This window comes from Strigops habroptila, chromosome 7, assembly GCF_004027225.2.
Source record: "Strigops habroptila isolate Jane chromosome 7, bStrHab1.2.pri, whole genome shotgun sequence".
NCBI lineage: Eukaryota > Metazoa > Chordata > Aves > Psittaciformes > Psittacidae > Strigops > Strigops habroptila.
The window spans coordinates 64485035-64509123 of record NC_044283.2 but is presented as its reverse complement, the minus strand read 5'-3'; the positions used below and the strand labels follow the sequence as shown (position 1 = coordinate 64509123).

The window sequence follows — 24089 nt, the reverse complement described above, 5'->3', positions numbered from 1 at the left end:
TTCATTTCAGGTAGACAGATGAACTCTAGACACAAAACCATTAAAAGAAAAATTCAGCTTCTACCGCCTTTATTACCTTTGAGGAAGAAAAAGAAACACGTTACAGTCCTGCTATTTGGTTTAGCTGCTGAGAGACAGCTTTAAATTGCAGCACTCTTACTCCATCCTGGTCAGCACTGTGCATACAGAGAAAGGGTGGGGGAAAAGCAGTAACTTCCCCTTTTCCACGCACCCCAAGACTGCAGGAAATACAACAAATTACTTATAGGGAATTTAGCTACAGGAAACTAGAACTATTTCTCTCTGTGACTGATATTTTCACAAGGAACACTAGCAGTTCCATTTCAAAACTCCTTGCTGGTCAATGCAGTCAGAAAGCAGCCTTTCAGCAGTAGTACACATACTGCATCAAGAAGAGGTGAAAAAGCCTGCACCAGGATGAAAACTCCATTCCAATGCCACTGGTAGCCCACTGCATCCTGGGGAAGAGAAGACACACTTAGTATTTCCCCCTCAGTTAGAATGCAGATCTTCAATGTCAGAGTAGCTACCAGCATTACCTAAAAGCAGGGAAATCCTTTAACCAAGAAGAAAGGGGTCAAGATGAAGCTTTGGAACATTCCAGACTTCGTGCAACAACTTTATGTAGCAACATCCAAACAAGGCAAGGAGTAGCATATTAAAGACTTCAAACTGCTTGAATCTTCTCAGCATTCCTTTGTTTAAAATGATTAATGACAACAAAAATTACAGAATTTTGTTAGGCAAGAGAGCTTCCTTGCAACCAAGTATTGTTATAAAATGAAAAAGGGCACACAAATGGATGAAAGGATGTGGACCTGCTGGAGCAAGTCCAGGGGAGGCCACCAAGATGATCAAAGAGCTGGAACACCTCTCCTAGGAACACAGACTGAGAGAGCTGAGGTGGTTCAGCCTGGAGAAGAAAAGGCTCCGCTTTACTATGAGGGTGGTGAGACACTGGCACAGGTCGCCCAGAGCCCCATCCCTGGCAGTGTTCAAAACCAGGCTGGACGGGGCTTTGAGCACCCTGGTCTAATGGAAGGTGTCCCTGCCACTGGCAGCGGGTTAGAACTAGATGATCTTTAAGGTCCCTTCCAACCCAAACCGTTTTACTACTCTCTGATTTTTTACACTATATTCTGTTAAAATGGAAAGTTAACTCTAGAACATCTGCATAACACCTAAGCAGTTCCCCCGTTTTACTGAGGCAGAAGCTCCTCTTTACCTAGCCACTATTTTCATGCTCAGCATCTTCAGACACTAAGACTGGTTACCTAACACACTGATCCTACCAATGTACACATATTTAATCTCATGCACTGGGAGTAATCCCATAAAAATCAAATCCTCTACAGCATAGAAATATAATACTTGTGACTTGCCTGTGATAATATAGTAAGCCTGGGGCAAAATTAGGAACACAGGTTCTTGTCTCCCCTTCCACATACCACTGGATTACTCAGCTTCCTTCCTCTGTTCACAGTTGGGGGTATCCCCCTAACGAATACATTTATGTATTCCAACCACTGTGCTATTTTAATACCTCTTCAAAGCCCAAGATCTAATTGAAATCATTCCCAAAATGCACACGTCTCAGCCATACAACCCAGCTGGGCAGAGCTACATTAAAAGCCAGGCTATTCAGAGACTTCTGATGTGTAACTCCCATACTGTCTCTCATTCCAGCACACTATCCAAGTGATTTATTTCCTCAGAGCATTTAGAAACACGGTCAGCAAAACACAATGGGCCTCTCAGCTATGAGCATCTTCTGATCCTGAAGAAGAATTTGCGTGCTGCCTCAAGACATAAAACACTACATATGAAATTATTTTAAGGGCCATGGTTGTTTAACCACCTTTCTTTTATAACCTCAGATCTTGTTAATACACTAAAGCCAGTTACTTGACTGGTTTTACTAATAAACCAGTAACCTAGGTTTTTTAATGACAAATATAAAATTATTTTGGAAAACAACAACATTGAAGTTAGACTAAGTAAAAGAAATTGTTACACTTGTACATCACTTTTTAATACCCTCTTCATTCAGGCTGTACAATGGAAATGTTGTCAAGGAAGATAAAACTACTATTTTTCACTCACAGTTCAAAATTTGGGGATTTGAAAGCTATGTCCCATGCCTATTGGTGCCAATGAAAGTTTCTGCACTAGCTGCATATGTCATTTCTGTTCTCCAGTAAAACAAGCAGGAAATACGTTAACACTCAATAAGTGAAAAAAGAAGTCTTAATTCCTTGTATTTAACAAGGCTTTTTTTGATAATGCCTCTTTTTGGCATATCCACATTAAATTGAGCATCTTAACTCTTAATTTCATCTCTACCTCCCACTTCCCTAAACTCAATACCAAACACCAAACAATGCAGTTCAAGTCATCCAGCAGATGACTTGACAGTTGAAATTACTGCTGGTTGACAGCAGTAATATCACTGTCATTGAAACAAACTGTGCAGCTGCAGTTACTTCACTGCTAAGGTAGCACATGTGGTTTCTGCAATGGTTTCCAGTGTAATTTCTGCCTTAATAACATCTAAGCTGCTAATGGCTATTTTCTTCAAAGCCAGCAAAACAAGGTGAAAAGAATAAAAGGACACAAGAAATTACTGTTAAAATTTCAGAATTTCTAGACCATAACAAAAAGAATGAAATTACAGTATCATTTTAATTAACTGTGATATACTTAATCAGAATGGCCCTTTCACCGAGATATCTCACGGGAAAATGGATTCAGCTAAATGCTAAATGGCAGCAATTTAGTAAGGAAAGTATAGTCTGAACAAAAATTATTCTTTACAGGGAAAGAGTCAATAAGCGTAATGAAAAGTATGCTGTTTCACAGGTATTTTCCAAACATGAAATGCTTTTCCAGTCATGCTTTTTGTAAAATAGCTACTGCTTAAAACAATTAAGGGCCAGTCCTAGCTGTGTCAATGTGAATTGGAGGCAAACCCAGGTCACTGAAGTAACACCACTACAAAAACAGCAGCTTTGGGCCTGTAAAAGAGAATCTGGTATAAAAAAGGAACCTAATCGTAATTTTTGTAGTATTGTATTTTCAACCTCATCTTAAGAGTTTTGATACTTCAGTGCTGTTTCTTACATGAAAAAGGTTCTTTCACTAAGCAGGCAAAGGGGAGAACATATTCCGAGGACCCATGATGACAATTCAGGAGCCTGTTTTCTTAACAGATGGATTTACCTCTGAGCAAAATTGACCCATTCTTTCCTTTAAATACAAGAGCAGAATCTTTGAGAACTCCAAAACTGCCAAGGAGAAATGCAGAACACCAGGAATATACCTTAAGCTTGAAACCCTTATTTTCTCCATAGAAAAGCAACTACTTGTTAAACAAGAGAAAATTATGCAATGAACTGAGATCCCATAAGATCAATTTTTTTCTGCAGAAATTTAGGTTATTTCCTAAGCTTATTTAAAAGTTTGAGAAGTTTGTTGTTGACCAAGTTTAAAATGCTCATGAGAGAACAGTGTTTCAAATGTACATAAACCAAATGCAATCACAATAGTTTCATTATTCATTATACTTATTCGTTATTTCATGAAGACAAAGTTAAGACTGTCCAAAGGAGATTCTTTATCACTTGACTAGACTTCCAGCAAAACAAATGCAATTCTGCGCTTTAAAGATATCTGCATTACTTTCTGATATGTTACTCTAGCTCAGTGTTAACACTAAAGCTCCCTCAGGAATCATAAAACTGAGAAGGGGAAAAATCTAAAGACTGAACAACACTGATATGTGAAGCATGTAAGACCACCTCAGGGTTCTGCTCACCTGTGAGCAATCTAGAACCTCCTGCTGCCATTTGGAACACACCAACAGCCTAAGATCCAAACAGATTTAAAGCTGCTGTCAGAAACACTGCAAATAACTGTGGTAGATACTAAAGCGAAATGTAACCATGTAGCCCAATGCAAAAAGAATGAGTGACATGTTTAACCTGGAAAGTATTTGGAAATATAAACCACCAATTAATATAATGAAACCAGACACTAACCCTCCATGTTAGACTCTTAAGAACATGACTTCGGAGCTCAGAAAGATCTCACAGATGTCAAGCCTCTAAAATATGTTATAGGAGAAAAGAAACAAAAAAAATCAAACCACCCACCACCCCATCGGTTATGATTCAGACCTTTGCTAATGCAGTTTCCTCAAGGCCCATAAGCTCACAGTGTTTCATGCTCTTCATAGTTAGACTTTAACATCATCCGTAGGCTGACAAAGATAGTGGATAGTTTAGTTGGCATGTTACTAAAAACTGCAAGTTATTCTGGATCTTCCCAATAATTTAAGATTTAGTCATGATTTTGCATTCCCCCTGACTGGTGACTGTTATTACTGATGGTTGCCACAATATTTATACATACATATGTATATTCTTATTAGGAAAATACACATGTTCATTAAACGGAGATCAAGCAGACTGATTTCTTATTTTCCTTCAGTAAGATAACTGATTGTCTAGACAAAGGAAATGCAATAGCTTTTATCTTCTGGACTTCAATAAAGCAGTTGATATAGTGGCTTTTCCAAATTTATTAGTCAGTTGGAAAGAAATTAGAGAGAATAACAGACTGGCTAATCAGGAAATGGCAGGGTTGAAACAGTAATAAGAGTTCCTTGAGACGCAGCGGCAGGGCTAATTTTATTTCAGGATTTTCACTGAACACTACAGCAAAAATTGTAGAAGCTTTATAATGAAATTTAAAAGGCAGAATCTGTAACAAGTAAAACCGCAAAGGGATACAGAAAGAATTACACATGGAAGATCTGAGTAACAGACACGCAACTGTACTAAGTACAAGGCAATGCATTCAATTAGTAACAACTAGCACTTCCTCTCCAAGCTAGAAGCATGCCAATTCAGAAAATACAGCAGCAGAAAGACTTAAGCACATCATTCATAGATGGGCTGAGTATGAGGCATCAACAACACTGAAAAAAGCAAATTGCTTTTCAAATACATCAGGAAAGGTATTTCCACTTTATCAGCAATACTGCATACACTTGCCATTCATATTCAAGAAACAGGATTAAAAATGCTGATAAGAATGGTGAACCACTTTTAGGTAATAAGACTAAAATAGTTCAATTTTTTTTTTAGCATCACAAAACAAGAGCTAAAAGGAGATATGATTATTTTAAATGAATGCAACTACCCATTAACATCAAAGGAAGGAGATCTGTTTAAACTAAGGTAGTATTCCCCAGACTTTAAAACTGGGGCTGTCGGAAACTAGAGAAGGGCAACACACCTTGCAATTTCATGTTCTGACTGACATTTGACACAAAAGACATTTTTAGCATATGCTGATAAAACAAATATAAGTTATACCCCCATCCAAAAGACCATATTTTTGAATGTAGTTGAAACACTGTAAGTCACCTTCGAGCTTTACACCCCTTCAATTCTTTTGGGCACTGCTTGGCTGCTGTTATGCCTGCGTTGCCCTGAGGGCTATGACTGCTATTCTAGACCAGAGCAGAGATACCCTGCTATGAAGCCTCCATCATTTTTAACCACCTAACCTATGCACAACCAATATGCAGCAGGAGAAATACACATAAATCCAAATTCCTGTCTGGTCCTGAGGTGCTTGAGTAAGTAATTGTGCTAATTATATACATCTGTATGAGCACAGATCAGTATTTTACTCCACATACCATTTTCCTCATTTCTTATCAGCCTATTCTCCCTTTTTATTTGAATTACTTTAAATGGAAAGAAAAACAAACAAAAAAGCCAAAAGAACACACCAACACACCCAAAAAAAATAAAACCACAACCACAACCAAAAAAACAAAACAGAACAACCAAACCCCCCAAGAATCGTCACACAAAACCATCACACTCGGGTACCTAAAAATGACTACCTATTTTTAAAATTCATTTTAAGAAATATTCCTTATGACATATATTCACACTGTCACAATAAAAGATTCCTTCATCAAAATCCCGTTAGACTTGTAAGAGTTTAGCCTTAAATCTTCATATATTTAGCCTGAAGCCAGTTTTCATGCCCACCGAAACTCAGAGAACAGGAATTTAGAAAGGACATGCTGACAGAGCTGAACTTTCATCAGAGTATTCTCACTGCTATATCAAACACTTAATTTCCTTTCCAGTGGCCCTGTATAACAAAGATTTAGAAGTAAAGGATCACAGCCTTCACAGGCTTCCCTGTGACTCTAAGAACAGGAATAATGAAGATATTATTTATATCTCAGTTCAAAAGTTTAACTGTTCATTAAAAAACACGGGCATAGGCTGAATCCACGTTTACTAATTGTCTTTTAACGCTTTTATTTATTAAAATCCCCCTTTGTCACATATTTGCTATTGCTTTACCTCTCTCAAAATAAAAATCTTCATTCTTTTTGCAAGGCTGAAGTCATTCAGATTCAGTGCACCTGTTCTCACTGTTCTGAATGGTCAGTTCAATTTTAAGATGACTTTAACTCACTGAACTAGCCAACATCAACCTTCATCCCTTCTAGAAAACAAAACGAAACACAAATTTTACACAGTATAGTGAAAAAAAACCAACCCATGCTTTTGAACCAAACAGTCCATTTACAAAATAGAGAAGACATTATGTAATTCCTAATTGTGAAATTAGAACCAAATTCCACAATATATTTCTCTTCAGGCACATAAGACAGAATTATGTTATAGTAACAATTTGCATGTTCAAGTTCAAAGAATGGTAAACAGAATGACAGACCAAACACAGTGATACCTACCCAGTTTCCCAACAGAAATGTCAGGGAAGCTGCAGATCACATTAGTAATATTTTGGAATTCAGTCCCAAATGTTTCAATGGAAACAGTCTGTTCTGCTGCATTACTACTTTGTTATGGTTATGGCAACTTCTTCCTGAAAATACTTCACTTTCGTGACATGTTGTTGATTGTCTATAAACCTCTCAGACATGGGTTTCCAGATTCTTTATTCCAAAGGTGCTCCTACCCAATCTTCAATCCTCACAGTGTTTGTCTCACTGTACTTGTACCTAGTAAAACTGCATTAAAACCTACGTTCCTCTCCATTCTTTCAGGGTCTATCAGCCATATATAAGTGAATTTCTTCATCTTGATTTTGTAAAATAATCACCAAGGCAAGGACTGGATGCTGAGACACTGTTCTCCCCCAGACTGCCCAAAGGCTGTATGTATCACTGTGCAGGCCAATACACCTCCCACCCCCCACGTGATTACAGAAGAGCTGTAATCAATTTTCCTATTATGGACAAGTGTTAGAAGCCAGTCTAAGGTATGATCTGATGGCCAGGAATGTGTTCCATCCAGACTGCTAGTCGATTAACTCCTGTAAGGGTACCTGACCTGCCTCTTGAAAGTTTATGCAGCACATCACTTTTGTGTTGGCATGCGGACATCTGTAACAGAGATGCTATAGTGGACACCAATCTGGCAAAGTTAGGGTCACATTTTTCGAACATACATAGAGTCTAAAAATGGTGTTGGCAGACTTCTTCAGGCAGCTTTAAAAGTATCTAAGTAAGTACGGGTTGACTAAAAGTACCTCAAGTAATTAAGAAATGAAAAATTGGATGCTTAACTTTATTAGAATCCATACAGCAGCCTACTGGCATCTTTAGGTGTGTAAATGTCTCCAGTCTGAATATCATTCTAAATTCAACCCATAAGCCTTAACATAATCTTCAGCTACAGTGAAAACTGATTGGGTTTGGGGGAGGGAGAGAGGAGGGGAGGAGAGGAAAAAAATTAAGACCTCACGTTTGATTCCTAAAAAGCACCTTAGACAATCCAGTACCATTCCAGACCTTTCAGGTTTTTTTTCCAGCCCAGTGTATAAGCTACGATTTCTTCAATGACTACTACAGCATATGAGTAGCAGCAGTCTAAGTAGGTTAGTTGCATTCTTTATCTGTTAAGAAAATATCTGGAAAACTGCCTTTTATCCTTTCCCCCCCCCCCCCCCCACTGGAGTGGTGTATCTATGCTAAAACACAAAAAGTAACTGATAAAGTGATACGAAACAGAGCCTGCTAGAAATTACATAAATCTAAAGGTGAACAAAATTATGTAAGAATCAACTCAGTCTTTGCAGCTGCCAACTAAACAAAAAATATTCAATGAAAATCATGCCAAAAAGTTTTCTTTTGTTCAAGAGTAACGTGTCTTGTGCTTTAAAAGACAAACTAACAAGGAAGGACCATGAACCTGAGGCTATCGCAAACCTCACTGTCATTTTTCAGAAGTCTAAACATTTGCCAGCAGACCAAACAAAGCTGACTAACGTCCTTTTGTGAAGTTTTTAGTGCCTTTGTCAAGCCTTTCGGGCTGCTAGTTCTGCACTGCCAGGTTCCTGCCATGCTGGTTGCCCCAGTGCAAGCTGCTCTAGTCAAATGGGGCTCCTACACCAACAGAAAGTGCTGGGGAGTCCATGGCAAATCACATTTGACTCACTACTGAACCACATCTCCAAGTTTCTGAACTGAACGATAGGAACTCCAACAGTAAGCAACATGAGCACATCAAAAGTTTATAGGGAGTTCAACAATTTCCATGAAGATCAGTGAGGCATCCATCCTTGCTTTTTCTCTCCGCTTTTCTTCAAAAAATTCCTTTTCAGTTCCAAGTAAGACTGTTGATTAAGTATTCTGCTATTTCTGCAAATACTAGATTTATATATTATTTCTGGAGACATTTCTGTACATTTACAGTACAGAAAAATTTCATTAAGAAGAAATTTTTGGAGTTAAATTACATCCAGAGCTCAGTTTAAACCCTATAAAAATACTAACAGCTCTGGAGGAGGAAATGCAGCTTGCACTGATGTACAGCAAACATTGTCTTCCATCGTAAAAACTGCTGCAATTAACATTATCTTTAAGACTGCCAGGAGAATCCAGTTAAACAGAGTGTCTTTGCTCATTCTGGAAGTATCTTACTTCAGTACATCTTTGCTTATCACGAGGATTTACTCCTGAAACAGAAGTCTGGTTCCCTATGTTCGGCCATGTTCTTGATTCGAATAGCTACAGCTGCCTGTCAAACACCTCCTGATACCTTCACTAAGGTATGACTTCAGCGCTTATGTTCAAGCAGTGTCTAGCGTTGCCATCTCTTAGTCAAACAGTTGTTAACTTCAGAGGGGAGTACATTTAACTTAAAATTAAGTGTATCTCTTTCTCTTCCTCTATAGAAACTACACTCACACTTGACAAGAGGGTCCAATTCCCTGGTGCAAAACTGCCATGCAGACACACCTTCTGCTGGAGGTCTGGCAGCATACCAATGGCAATGCCTCAGTTTGCAAAATACTCCTTAGAGTTCTCCTACAAGTAACAAGCTCTGCACATAAATCTAGTTTCCTTAAACGGGTACAGATGCAGCTAGGTCTCATTGACAGAAGTTGACACACTCACCTGCTTTCCACAGGGTAAGCACACTAACCCCACACTACAGACAAGCTTGCCCAAACTCTGAAGCTGTCCAAACAGATCAAGCACAAAGGGAAAAGCACTGTGGCCTTTTATCCAGATACCCCCCACACTGAGTAATCTCTGTGTGGCGCAGACACTTTGAGCCTGAGGTAGAGCTGTTAGATTGTTAGAAGCAATGTGGGCAGGAGCTGAGGGGTCATGCAGCTCACAGGTTCAGCATCCTCCAGCTTACTCCAAAGACATTTCACACTCTTCAGCCTACACATTATATATAAGGATTTATGCAAACGTGAGGACACAAACCTTGCCATCAGAAGGCATGCACAGAGACTGCACACTTGGCAAAACTTTGCAATGGTGCTACATTCAAGATACAATTAGATAACCAACATTAAAATAATTATCTGCTGCCACGAGGCTTTTGTTTTAAAAATGGGATGATACACATGCAGATTTCTTCAGACTAGCAGGGCTGTCACTGTCCTTCCTTGTACAAATATTTTCCAGTGAATAAATTGCTGCAAGTTAATATTCAGCACCAAAATATTCTGAATATAGTAACGTTTTCATAAAACCCCAGAAGAGACTCAGTACATGCTGCAAAAAACTCTGTGCTTGAACTAACGCCACCAGAGAAATACTGCGGTCACACACTACCTCCACTTTCAGATACAGACTTTAGAGAAAAGGATTGATTAACAGAACTGGTAAAAATCCAATTCTGGATCTGAAGCTACCAAAGCAACAATAAAAGCCCTGCTTCTTCAATTTTCCCCTCTAAAAATGGAAAGGTTAAGGAGAGACATAGTTTACTTCATTAGTGGTTACAAGGACCATGTCGATTTAGAGATAGGAAAAAGCACCAAGAAATAAATAAGTAAATAAAGATACCTGCTATGGTAGCCTACATTTCAGCTCTTTTCTTCTAACATCCTGAAGAAACCACACCTCAAAAAGTAGAATCATTTCTAACATACTGTGTGAATGTAAATACAGGTACACACGTTCCTCCTGTAATACATAGGAACTGTTCTATTTACACAGGTCATTGACCTTCAATGCTATTCAGAATTTCAGTACAGACCATTTTCATCTTACAGATCATCATCTTTCATCATACAGATCATTTTCGTCTATCGACTCTAGAAACAACATACAGAAAAGTCAGAGCACTAAACAGCACACACTGCTCTTTTAGACCACGTGGAACAAACTCCAATCTTTTCACCCAGCTTACAAAATAAACTACTTAAATGCGATCTCAGTGATCCGAAAACTGGGAAGAGGAGGAAGAGATTAAAGAGGAACAACTGAAACCCTCATCTAAAAATGAATTAAAAAACCTTCATGTAAATACATGCACCTTTCAGAATTTCAGCCTTCTCCCTTGGAAATGCTATTATTGCTCAGATACTAACCTGTATTCTGGGCTGCAAGCAGCACCCCACCCTCAGACTCCCTGCCAGCCCAGTCTCCAAAAATTATGCCATGTGGAAATTTTGACTCACCCAGTAAGCTAGAGCTGGCAAGTTTAAAGTACCATCAGGCCAAGGATCTTACTAGTAACAAACCCCTTCCCCCTAAAAGCATCCCCTAACCAAACCAAAACCACTTCAAAAGAAATCAAACATACAAGATGAATATTCTTGGGCCTTTTTTCCCCCCAACACTTCAAGGCTCCTTTGACTAATACCACCATTTAAAACAGGATTCATTTCATGGAAGACAAGAACATAAAATAACTTCAGAAATTTGAGCCAAAACCAACCGTCCCCCAAACACATTGTATTCTTCGGTAAGGTGAGGTGTTTTTACAGCATCAGCATGGGCTAATTTGGGAGAAGGTGTTTATCTGCTTAAAATAAGTGCTAATAATAATGTAGGATTACCAGATTAATTCAATCGCAATTAAAATATTTCCCTCTTTGAAAAGGCAACTTAAATATTTCATTGAAAAATTAAGTGGCTTTAATAAAGTATTATAGGCTTTTTCTCATAGTTTGTAGCACTGAATCTGAATAAGCCATGAATAAATCACATGAATGAGAAACCACAAATAACATTTACTTGAAATTACTGTTATGGTGCAAGTAAGCAAACTACATACAATTCCATATTCCCTGAACACGATTTTTTTTAAGATAGTAAGAAATAGACTTCCATAACTCATCATATTGCACTACCTGTCAATACTATGCAAAGTTTCAACTGCATCTGATATCAGACAGTGTACTCTTAGTTGCGGAAAATGCCAAACAGCAAGATATAAACCACCCAGTCCTAAACACAGGACCTACAGTGCTGAACTCCAAAGTCAGAACCAACCACTTCCATTTTAATTAAATGTGAAGTGCAACGCTGTGCAGGTTAACTTAATAAACATCTCAATAAACTGCTATAAATGACAGCCATTTGCTAAAGAAGGAAGGAATTTATTGCCCCTTCCACTGGTAATCATTCAAACACATCAACATTTATAGCCTAATCTAAAGGAGTGTCTAAGCAATGCAGTCTAGTAAGATTTGCTATAATTGTAACACAGATGCAAATATAAAAAGCACAAATTTCATGACACTTTCTCTTAAAAAGGAGGTTGGCAATCCAGCATATTTTATGTTATATTAGCCAAGTGTTGAGGATTATAAGAGGTATGAACTACTTTATATAAATAACCTGAATTTCCAATTTTACCTGTGTAAAGGACAAGTTACTCATTCAGTAGAATTTCAATAGATATGTCCAGTATGACTAACTAAAGGTGAAAAAATAATAATAATCAGGTACCTCTAGATACAGCTTCATCTAAGAGTTTCAGAAGCACTAAGAAAACAGCATGGTCCACCTCAGGCATACAAAACAGGCTGCACACGTACAGAAAACCAAACTGCAAGTCAAGAAAAAAGTGAACTAGCAGGAGGAGGGGGGAACCAAACCAAATCCAAGGCAAATAATAGTTTGCTTTTTCAAACTAGATGATGTCCCTTCACTTCTTGTTACTGTCTCTCTAACTCCTTCAATAGACAGCTTGTGCGGTTTGGGAGACAAGACAGATGTTAAAAATGCCAGTATCCTATGGAGTTGAATACAGCTGGTGTCAACAGGCTTTTTGTCTTCTTCATACTGAATATACTGCTGATTGTGATGTTTCACATCTAAAAACACATGAAAACTTTAAGCCCTCTGGTACTTGCTACAGGAGCCTGCGCCTGTGGCCAATGAGCTACTACTTGAGGAACACTCTAAAAAAGGAGCAGGGGAAAGGAATCCATCACTGTATCACTACAAAATACCCTGTACTAAGACTAATTCAAAATCAAGACAGATTTATCCACCAGGAGAGGACTTCGAACTGATAAGGCCAAGGCTGTCTTAATGGATAATGAATCTCTGGACACAAGTCTCACTCCGTATTGTACATACATGGAAACAGTCTTTCAATGGAACAGGGTGTATGTACCTACACTTTAATTTATACTGCAAGGACAGTCTTTTCTCTGTCATACCCAAGCCTGAAAGCCATTTGGGCATAGTTAATTATTCAGAAACTTCCTTGTCACAGGGGTGATGTTATTTCAGAACAGGGTAGCAATAATTGGGCAGTAACTGTGCAGAGCTTCCACATTGAGAGATAATTTCTTGAGCAAGAGCCTTGCAATTACTTCTTTTTGAAGAGCTGCCAAGTTATTCCCCAGGAACAGAGGCAGTGAGGATCTATAGCTGTAACAAATCAAGGACCTCCATGCTTGATTTCACTAAGGCAGCCGTGTGTCAAGATCCAAGCCTTCCAAGCATCTCAAAGACATACTAACTGCTGCCTTCTACAGGAAATAAATCACATTTGTCCCACACAACACAGATTTTGCCAGGAAGAACACAATCCTGTCTGAAGCAATCTCACCAGTGAAATAGTTTTCTCCAAAACCAAACTTACAAATCTGCATTTTATGACAAAACAGATTCATACAGCGGCTCATGGTGCAGATGCTGTTGCAATCAAAGGAATTAGATTTTATCACTCAATGCATCTAGATAAAAAAGTTTAGAGCTTTTGACTGCTTCTGACACTCCCTGTAAAACTTCTGAAAGGTAAGGAAGGGAACATAAAACTGTGATCCAATGCTGCCTCTGGCCCTGCTCCCAGATTTTGGTGGAACTAGTAGAGACATAAACTTGCTGGATATAACACACCTGCATCACTTTATGCTAATACATGCAAAAGAGAGAAGGTAGTACCCTCCACTCTCACTTCTGCTCCATAGAGATCCAATGATTTCTTTGTGTTGCCTAACAATAACACAGTGACAAATGCCCATAGTCTTACTATAGAACCAAAAACCTGAGCAATGTAGGCAACCATATGTAACGGTTGCATGAGAAACACAAAGCAAGACGACTTCAGCCTCCACCAGCAATGATTGTACATATCAAGCCAGATCAATGTACTACACACATTGTCAAAAAGTTTTCTTCTAATCTTACAAGAATACATACACTAGTATTGGTGCAAATGTACTCCTCCTTGGTGTGTATGACAACAAACTTGCTTATCAACTTGCAGACAAAATAAATTTCTTGAATTTCTTTCTAGTGAAAGCCTCAATTTCACTTGAATATGGCTCAGGTGTAATATTTACAGTCAAAACTGATAGAACAGTCTTTGCTAATTGGTATCTCTGGTTTTGCTCTAAACGAAGTTACCTCAAAAGCTCTATGAACCATTACATATGAACCATTAATAATGGCTATGTTTTAAATACTGTGCCTTACTGATACATGCTGAAGCTGGCAGAGAAAGCTGGGGAAGAAAAACAAAGCTAGGGGAAGGAATATAAGGAAAATTGAAAGACAGAGTGCTCCCTACTCCAAATCAAAATTAAAAAAAATCTTATTAAAATGGTTTGGATAATTGTGACTTGCAGCTTTTTCATTTCACATTAGTGATACTGCATATATGACAAAGGATATAAGGATAATAAGACTGAAAGAATAAGCATCAACAGCTGCATGCTACTAAAAAAACCTTCAACTATTCTTGCTTTAAAAATATCATAGCTGTGATGAAAAGAACTCCAGAGGGGAAAAATGAAGAAAGAAAGAAAAAATACACCAAATTCTCAACACCCCAGAATGCTGGGAAAACACATCAAACATACTAAACATAATCCTACCTAACGTCACTGTGCCAGTGACTGCTTGATAATGATCCATGACCCCATCAATAAGTAATAAATTCAAGGTGAGGGAAGGCAGTTTACTCCTCAGTGAAAGGAAATCTCTCTCATATACCACAAAGTGCTATAACACTACAAAGCCATTGATACCATGTTCAATGCAGTAACTGCTTTGTACACTGAAACCTTGAGTTCAATTGTTGATGTTTGTAATGTTCATTCACATTTATGCTGTAGAGATTTTGAGAAAAGCAAGCGCACTACACTTTGAGCATGCTACCGACTGTATTTGTCCTTTGTTCTCCTGGTTTTCCAGCCAACATTGCACAAACTGCAAATGGTTTATTAAAAAACTGCATGTTAGAAAGTAGGGGTTTTTCCCTCCTTTTATGAGCACTCAATCCATGGCGAAGAGGACAAAACAAAGAACAGATCAAAACAGAATCTTCATTTCTGGCATGAAAAAAGGCAAGCATGGAGAATTTCAGCCACATGGGAATTTGCTTCTGTAATATACTGCATAATGATTACATAAAGAGGCTTTGGTTACTGTAAAATTCAATGATACACACATTTCTAACAACACTGGAATTCCTAAATGATTACATAAACCTTGCATGTTTATTCATCAAATATTTAAAGTACAGCATAATTCAAACCATTTAACTAGTTTACTCTGAGTGCAATTTATTATGCTCTTCTAACAAAAATTTGCTCAAGAAGATAGTCTCACTTTAAGTCCAATGCATACAATTCTTTTTTAAACAGAATTATTTCCTCAGCTTTACTTTAAAAGCACAAAATTTCAAATGCAAACATTTCCTGGTGCAAATATATCCATACCTGTAAAGAACACTCTTGTGAGACACATGGTAGATGGAGAAAAATCTGTTTTAATAAATTGAATTTGTTGCGTTTTCCCAGAACATACACCCAAAAACTTGAAAAGAAAAATCTGTTTTCAAACTGGTTTTAAGTGCCTGCTTCCATAACACAACAGCAAGAGCAGATTTACCTCTGCTCCACATACATTTCTTTTCATCCTTTCAATCCTTATTGCATCTAAATATGTTAAATATTATATTTTTGAACTATTTTTGCCACTGAAGGACTAGATTTTAAATATGCTGAACCTTTTTACATCAGTATTGGTAAGCGCCTTTCTCTGAGGAGAGATGGAGGAGGTAGCTAGCAAAGTTAGCTTTTGCACAGGAGTTAGCAGGGCTCATTGAAAGAGCTTTAAACTAGATTTGAAAGGGAAAGGGGTTTAAACCAGGCTCATTTCACATAAGCCTGGGGGCCCAGTGTTAGAGGGATGGTGTGCTAGCAAGGTGCTTAGGCCTGCCATCTCAGTGGAGGTAGGGGTTGGAGATCCATGCGTTAGAAACCACTGAAGCATCAGAGAATGGTCACATAGGAATTAGGGCTTCTCCCCCAAAAAAGGTGGGGATCAATAGCCCAGCTGAAGTGCATTGACACCAATGCATGCAGCATGGGCAACAAACAGGAGGAGCTGGAAGACATTGTGCAGTGGGAAAACTACAACATAGTTGCCATCACAGAAACACAGTGGGATGATGCCAACAACTGGAGTGCTGTGATGGATGGCTCTAGACTCTTCAGAAGGGAGAGGCAAGGAAAGAGAGGTGGTGGGGTAGCCCTGAATGTTAGGGACTGTTTTGATTGTTTAGAGCTTAATGACGGCAACAACAGGGTTGAGTGTTTATGGGTAAGAATCAGAGGAAAGGCCAACAAGACAGATATAGTGGTGAGAGTCTGTTATAGACCACCCAACCAGAAAGAAGAGGCAGATGAAATACTCTGTAAGCAGCTGAGAGAAGTCTCACAATTGCTAGTCTGCATTCTTGTGGGGGACTTCAACTTACCAGATGACTGCTGGAAACACAACATAGCAGAGAGCCAACAGTCTCAAAGGTTCCTGGAGACCTTCCTGACGTGAGTGAGCCAACTAGGGAAGGTGCTCACCGGACCTGTTTGTGAACAGAGGATGACTTGTAGGTGATGTGATAGTTGGAGGCCATCTTGAGCACAACGATCATGAAATGAGTTTTTGATTCTTGGAGAAGAAAGGATGGGAGGGTCAGCAGAACTGCCACCCTGGACTTCCGGAGGGCAGACTTCAGCCTTTTTAGGAGACTGGTTGACAGAATCCCTTGGGAGGACAGTCCAGGAAGGCTGGAAACTCTTAGAGAAGGAAATCTTAAATGTGCACAAGCAGGCTGTCCCCATGTGCCGAAAGATGAGCCAGCAGAAAGAAGACTGGCATGGCTGAAGAGACAACTTCAGCTGGAACTCCGAAATAAACAGACGACCTTACGACCTTTGGCAAAAGGGGTGGGCAACTCAGGAGGACTGCAAGGATGTTGTGAGGTGGTGAAGGAAGAAAATTAGAAGGGCAAAAACCCAACTAGAAATTAATCTGGCTACCACTGTAAACGACAAATATAAATGTTTCTATAAATACAGCAGCAACAAAAGGAAGGACAAGGAGAATGTCAATTCTTTACTGGAAACACAGTTACAAAGGACAAGGAAAAAGCTGAGCCTACTTAATGCCTTCTCTGCCTTAGTCTTTAATAGTAAGGCCAGTCATTCTCCAAGTACCCAGCTCCCTGAACTAGAAGAGCTGATCATTCACCTGATGAGAAAGAGAAATCACCAGTGAGGACAGATCTTATCCTTTGAGTCATTCAAACATTCCCATGTTGCTGCCTTTAGTACAAGGAAATCCTTCATGCTTGCAATGCCTGGCCTGCCCATGAGGGCTGCAGCACCCTGCTTGACAAGAGCACCAGTCACCCCTCCTGAGGAGCTGCTCCTCCAATGCCTCCTCCAAGGAACGCCAGGTCAAAGGCACTAGGAAGGAAAGCATATCAACCATTTGAAAGGAAAGAAGCATGTTCTTCAACCTGAGGTCAGGTTTTTACAGCCAGCTTGCTCCACACTTACTAAAGGAACACCATGCTCTTCTTCCTCTGTTCACTGCATTGTGCATATTTCAAAGGGTAACATTCCAGCCTTATGTAGCAGGCATGTGACCCTTGAACCCTAAAAGCCATAGGTAGAAATGATACGGCAGTGCAATAACCACCTTGGATTTGTTTGACTATTCCTATGTGTTCCATGCTGGTCTAGCGAGGATGGAGCAATGAAGGATATCTATGAATATGCCTACAAAAGTACTCATGGAAAAATGATATTATTTGCAAACTTTCTGGACAGTGCTACAGAGACTAGAACAACCATACCTACGTTACTGATATCCTTAGCTGGTTAAAATAAAAATCCACAGGAAAATGTTATCTTTTACTATTTGGTTCTCTTATTTCTAAGCAATTTCCAAGGCAACCCTTTACATTTTTTATAGAATACAATTGGTCTCATCACTATGTAGTTTTACAACAGTTTTCCAAAATGTCAGCTCTTAGAGCAAACCTTTGCCTGCTGTGAGGCAGCAGTAACACCAGATTGACAGAGCAGGTAGAAAAGAAAATGGAAAATTAACAAATAGTAGATTACAACTTTCCCTGAAGATACAGCAATAGGGAGGAGTTTGCCTCAATTAGGAAAAAATAATAAGAGGGCATGAGAAAGAGCAGGATGAAAAGTAGAATGCTTTCAAAGAGAGAAAGATTTTTAGAAAGTCAAATCCTCCCATTGAATTTTCAAGGGCTAGGCACAAAGAGCAGAAAGGCTACAAATGGACTTTAAGTCTATACCTGTAACTTTCCTGATCTTGACACTTATCCCCAATTCTCTTACAGATACACGAAACCTTATTTGTACCCTCAGCCACTTCAAAGAGAGATTGTATTTCAGTATAAGCCCAAATGAAAGTCAGTAGTTTGAATTTCCCTTTATGTATCCAGACTTTTTAAAAATTCTGAGAAAGACTGACAAATGATACTTTACGTGGATTCCACATGCATGTGCCCAGAAGAATAAAAAGATCTCTCTCCCTCCCCCCAATATCTCTAATAATAGCATTTAGTAAGAATTTATAGTTTGATACAAAAGGAAAACTACATCTATCAGCAAGTATGTATTTGTGGGGAAATAAATAAATAAATAAATAAATTACATGATGTTGAAGAGACACATGAACATCTGAAGCTTTACTGCAAGTATTTCTGTTGGTAGGACCGTGGTACTATACAGCACTGCTCTATTAAGAACACTGAGATATTGAATGTTTCTAATTTAAGGCAATATTTTCCTACAAATCCTGCGGAGATGACAGTGACCAGAACTGAGAAGAGCAGGAATTAAGTGCTCTTTCTTTAAACAAAGTCAAGCACTTTCAACACTGCTTCAAGTTTTAAAGAAAAAGAAAAGCAGCTGCAGTAGTTTTAGCATTGACAAGAGGGAGGGACTGAGAGCACTCCAGTACAGGCAGAGTGCAGGTAGGTGATGCACAAGCTTTCACATTTATCTCTGCTAATGCATTTCACATCCTGCTCTACAGTGTTCCTAATATTCAAGCTGTGGGGCCTCTTCAGCAGAGATGGCAAACCACACTAAACTGCGTGGTGGTTTTGTGAACCAGATCAATGCCCATGAGGGAACGTGGAATGCTGTCACTTCGGATTTGGCTTCACAACCAGACTCAAAACGCATCTTTTCATGACAGGCAGTCTTCCTTTTCCACTCGCTCCAGTGTGATTCCATTTTAACAGGGATACTTGCAATACGAAGAAGAATGCGAAGAAAAATCTTTTGCAAATTTTCATTCATAGTGAGCAAGTTTAATAGAAGATTCAAATCTCACCAGTTAAAAGACATGTAATTTGAAGCCTAAATAATCTAAATTTTCACTTTATGTTTCCATAACCAAAACTTCACTTATATCCCTCCTACTCTTAAAATTACTGAATTAATCTAATTTTCTTCTCAGCAATTAAGAGAAAATTAGGGAAGTAACAAATGCATGACCAGACTGTAGAATGTGTAAGTATTTCGACTGACTTTCATACATCCCATTTCTCCTTGCTCTCAGGAGATTGCATTAGAGTGGCTGTTTACATCTAGAATGTCACATGTGAATTCCACTACTTATATCCATCCAAAGATTATATCTCCCTGCTGGGTCTTTAGGGTAAACAGCAAAGACATCCATTAAATCAGTAACCCTAGTTAGGATATGAAGTTTCCATCTCCTCTTGAAAATAAGGGGAATCTATGAAGGGGTGATGCAGAGACCAGACACAGAAAGCTGTCAACAACAGCAGCTTTTACAAGAAGATCTTGTTGCATTAAAACACACATAATCCCACCATACAAGACACAAACATTTTTCAAACCCACTTTACAGATAGAAAAGTTGGTGTAATAAAAATATAAGATGTAGATGAGGCAACAGAAGAACCAATCTTGGAAAACAAGCAAACAAAAGTCTCGCCAGAGCTAAATGTTACAGCACTTGCCTAAAAATATAGCCACACTGCTTAACACAATGAAGTTCAGAATGCTTACTGCAGGACACAAGTATATGTATTCTAAACACAGAATAGAAAGACTGCTCCCTCCTAAATTAGTCACTAAGCATTCCCTCAGCTTAATGTAACACAAATTCATCTATTTTGGATTTCCTGTGAGTCTGTCATGTGGCAGTGGTACCTAATCTGTGCTATGTGGTATTTTCAAAGAGAACGAATCTGGCTTCAGCTTTAAAACTTGCTAGACCAAACTTGCATGCTTATAGGAAAGAATAGCATGCCTGTGCAAAAGTGGTACAGAAGTAATATTTTAACATCTTATGAGCCTCTAATTCCAATTTTCTTGGACAATGACTTAAAGAACAGGTGTAGCCCCATCACTACAACAAAACTCAACTATCCAAAATCTTAAAGACAGTGCAGCTCAAGCTGGTGAAACATAAATTTGCTCAAGGCAATATGGAAAGAAAATCTTTGTGATGTAGAAACAGATGTCACTATACATTTTTCAGAATATGGCATTACTCACTGTTTTGTATGCATGGCTTCACTGGACGTATTTAAATTAGATTTCGTAACACACTCTATTAGCTTCTTTATTCCAAATATATTCCAAATATATAAAAGTAAAGTAGGAATAGCACAGTCTTTATTACAAGTTTCTATTTACACTGCATGTCAGCAATGCCAAAACAAAACTCTGGTTGTACCTCACTGGGGAGCATCCCCTTTCCCTTTAGCATTATGACCTGTGTGCACAAACTGAGCAGTATTTAATTCTTTTTGCATTATAGTAAAAATCCAGTGGGTTTGAAAATAAGACCTAATTCTTCTATACGGACAGAGGCAGGTTTAGGTAAAAACCAAGAAATTACTTCACCCTGTGATGCACCCACTGCCCTTTCCCTGCCTTCTCTACAGTCTTCTATTTGTGGTAGTAAAGTCCTGCTGAGTTTAATGCACACAATTCACTTCCTTTAGTTTCATTTTAATTACAAGGGAAAAAAGAAAAGAATAAGAATATATTTCTGATGAGTGATATTAGCTGCTTTGAACTGGCTGACTGAACTAACCAGGTTTAGTACAGCTCTGACATTGTGGAAATTCCTATTACTGTAGCTTGTTGCCCGATTTTTGAAAAATATTTTGCAGTTGTCAGATTCCAGGTTTATTCTGCCATAAATGTTCACTTGTATGAGCTAGTAACCAGTATGGAAGCATGGCCTAGAAGAGTAAAGTGACCTAACAGTCTTGGATTCCCCTCCACCCCCAAGTGCATTACCTGTCTAAGAAATGGTGGGGCTACATGTTGCGGCCATAAGCTGTGGCAGCAATTTTTGAGAAACAAGAAAGCCAGCTTTACTGTAGCCTGGATCATCAGAACTCTGAAGCCACAGCACTTGAAACAGGCTTGAAGCCAAAGGGACACATCCCATTTCTTGGGTCATGAAGCAATCATTAAGGTCTGTGCAGCTGCATCTATCCTGGTAATGGTATCAAGCTGTAGCAGATTTAAACCTGACTTTTACAAACCTATACACACCTCCAGACTCAAAAAAAAAAAAAAATCACCTGAACTAACAGAAAAATGCAATGGCTTCCAATTATAGGAAAGAAAGTCAAGTTATTAGTTAGATCATTACTGATATCCTAGAATGAAAACAGAAATCCAAATATTGGCACAAATGAAGTCACAGCCTGGGTGGCCCAGGATCACACACGTGCTGAAATCTACCTTGATTTAAACCCTACAGCTTATTTAAATTTTTCTTACCTACATCCAGTTTTAAGATGGCTAAGTATTAACATTTTTCCTTATAAAAAAGTACTATAAACTATAGATCTGGAATGTTTTATGTGGGAACTATGTAACTGCTATGAAAAAAAGAAAAAGGTATTCTCTCTTGTGACTTACAAGCTATGCTAATAGCATTCTCTGGGAGAGACTTTACTCCTGTATTACAATTTTAAGGAACAGTTATAAATAGTTCTTAAAGGTTTTCAAAAACTTTTCAAACTATATTCATTCTCTAGGCTAGATCTTGTCCTGTATAAGAAGCAATATAGAGATCTACCACTAGAAGAGTAGTAATACAGGGATAACTATGAATCAAGTCCACTTTTTTTGCTTACAGATGGGATATTATTTTCTATCATCTGTCAGTCACAATAGAAACTGCAAGGGAAGGGACAAAGACAAACTCCCTTCACCCAATTCCTCTATCTCTCCATGGGTGACAACTCTATTGAATAAACAGCAGATCCTATTTTAAGGCCCTGTAGTCTTAAACCATAACCAAAAATTAAAACGTACACACTGTGAAAATGTGCATACATGCCTCTTTTCTCTGGTTATTCTTAAACAGAAAATATAACTTAGTCTCTAAACCAAAAGAAATACAGATTCTACATCTAAAATATTCCACATATTCCCATTAAAAAAAAAAAAGGAAAAAAAAAATAAATCACAGTGAGGAGTCAGATCCAACCTGTTTGCTCACAAAAGTCCAAAATTTAAACAAATATATCAAGTATTTTCTACCTGAAAAACATTAACAGTCCTCTAAACATATAACTTTACTTTTGTAAGCAGTTCAAAGACATTCTCAAGTTGTAAGTTATGGCTTTAATTTCCTTCTTATGGATAATAAACGCATATACAGTCATGACATGAGTTTGCACAGTCTTTAATCATACTGGGGGCCAACTACAGATACGTAAAGGGCAACTCAGCAAATTAAATACAGGCATTAAGGGCCATTTTTGATGCCCAAGAGAAAACTATCAGCTGGACTCCAACTGCCACAGAACAAAAACACACATATCCCATAGGTCCTATGATATCTTCTAGCTTTATAAGGCTGTCTTACATCACCTGGAGCACATGAAATGGCACTCAAGGCCTATCCTTAGCAGTTAGATCACTCAAACAGTCCTGTTGACCTCCATATGTCATCTCAAGAGAGTAACTGTTTCACAGCATAAAAAGCTAACAGTGTAACCAAAAATATGCAACACTGGAACTCAGAATGATTCACCTTTAGCAGTGACACACAAGACCTTGGACCCTTACAAACCAGTAATAGCAGCAGCCACAGCAGACCTGCAGGTATCATCACATAAGAGATTAAAATAAAATACGATTATCTCTCTCAAACATCAGGTTACAGGCTATATTATCATTCTGGTGTGGGTAAATATATTATCAGAAACATATTTCCCAAAAATTATTCACAGTGGTGTTATCTCACTCTATTCCATATGTTCTCTGCCATCAAAAAGCACAGAAGAGTAATCTTTTATTTGCCAGGAATTCCTGTGCTGATTCATGCAATCGATTAAACAACAGCAAAGGGTCCATCATAAGCCTGGTTCTCTTTTTCTACTCTCTAACATAACAACAAAAAATAAAGTACATTTTAAGAATAAAAGAAGAGCAAAACCAATTCACATAAACCTGCTTTCCCAATTTTCAAATTTGCTAAAGAGAGCCAAAGAACAACATGGCAAGAAACTTAATCCTCAGTAAGATTTATGCAAGAAATGAAGCAAAGCACTTACCGTGTCTTGAGATTTATCTTTGACATCGTAGACCGTTAGTTTTATTTTAGTCTCCTCATAGATAGGGTATTCCGGTGGGAATGTCACACCAGTCAAAAACAGTGGATCTTTTGTACCCTGTGAAACATGAGTAAACGTTCAGTAAGGTAACAGCTGTGCAATGTGTAGCATGCCAGTGCAGATGTACAGAAACTGTGGGCTCTTCAAAAGAACTTTGCTTCTACAGCAGAGAGATCTGAAAAGCTAAGTACCATCCAATCAATAAGAAAACTGGAGAACTTTAAAACTTTGTGAGGAAAGTTTCAAATAACTTTCTGGAAAGATTTTTAACTGGAAGAGGTATTAAGTGCTTCTGAAACAGAGACTAACAACATGCCTTTAAACAGCTCAGCCAGCAGGTATCAG

The 24089-nt window shown here is 38.4% G+C and overlaps 1 protein-coding gene across 4 annotated transcripts in view; it reads right to left on the bottom strand.

The window, feature by feature from the left end:
- The window catches only part of INPP4B (inositol polyphosphate-4-phosphatase type II B), a 309190-nt gene that overhangs the window by 144254 nt on the left and 140847 nt on the right, over positions 1 to 24089 (bottom strand). For all 4 annotated transcript variants that reach the window (XM_030492258.2, XM_030492256.2, XM_030492257.2 and 1 more), the window contains exon 6: positions 23685 to 23801. In XM_030492258.2, the coding sequence (XP_030348118.1) occupies positions 23685 to 23801 (117 nt within the window). The remainder of the gene's footprint in view (positions 1 to 23684; positions 23802 to 24089) is intronic.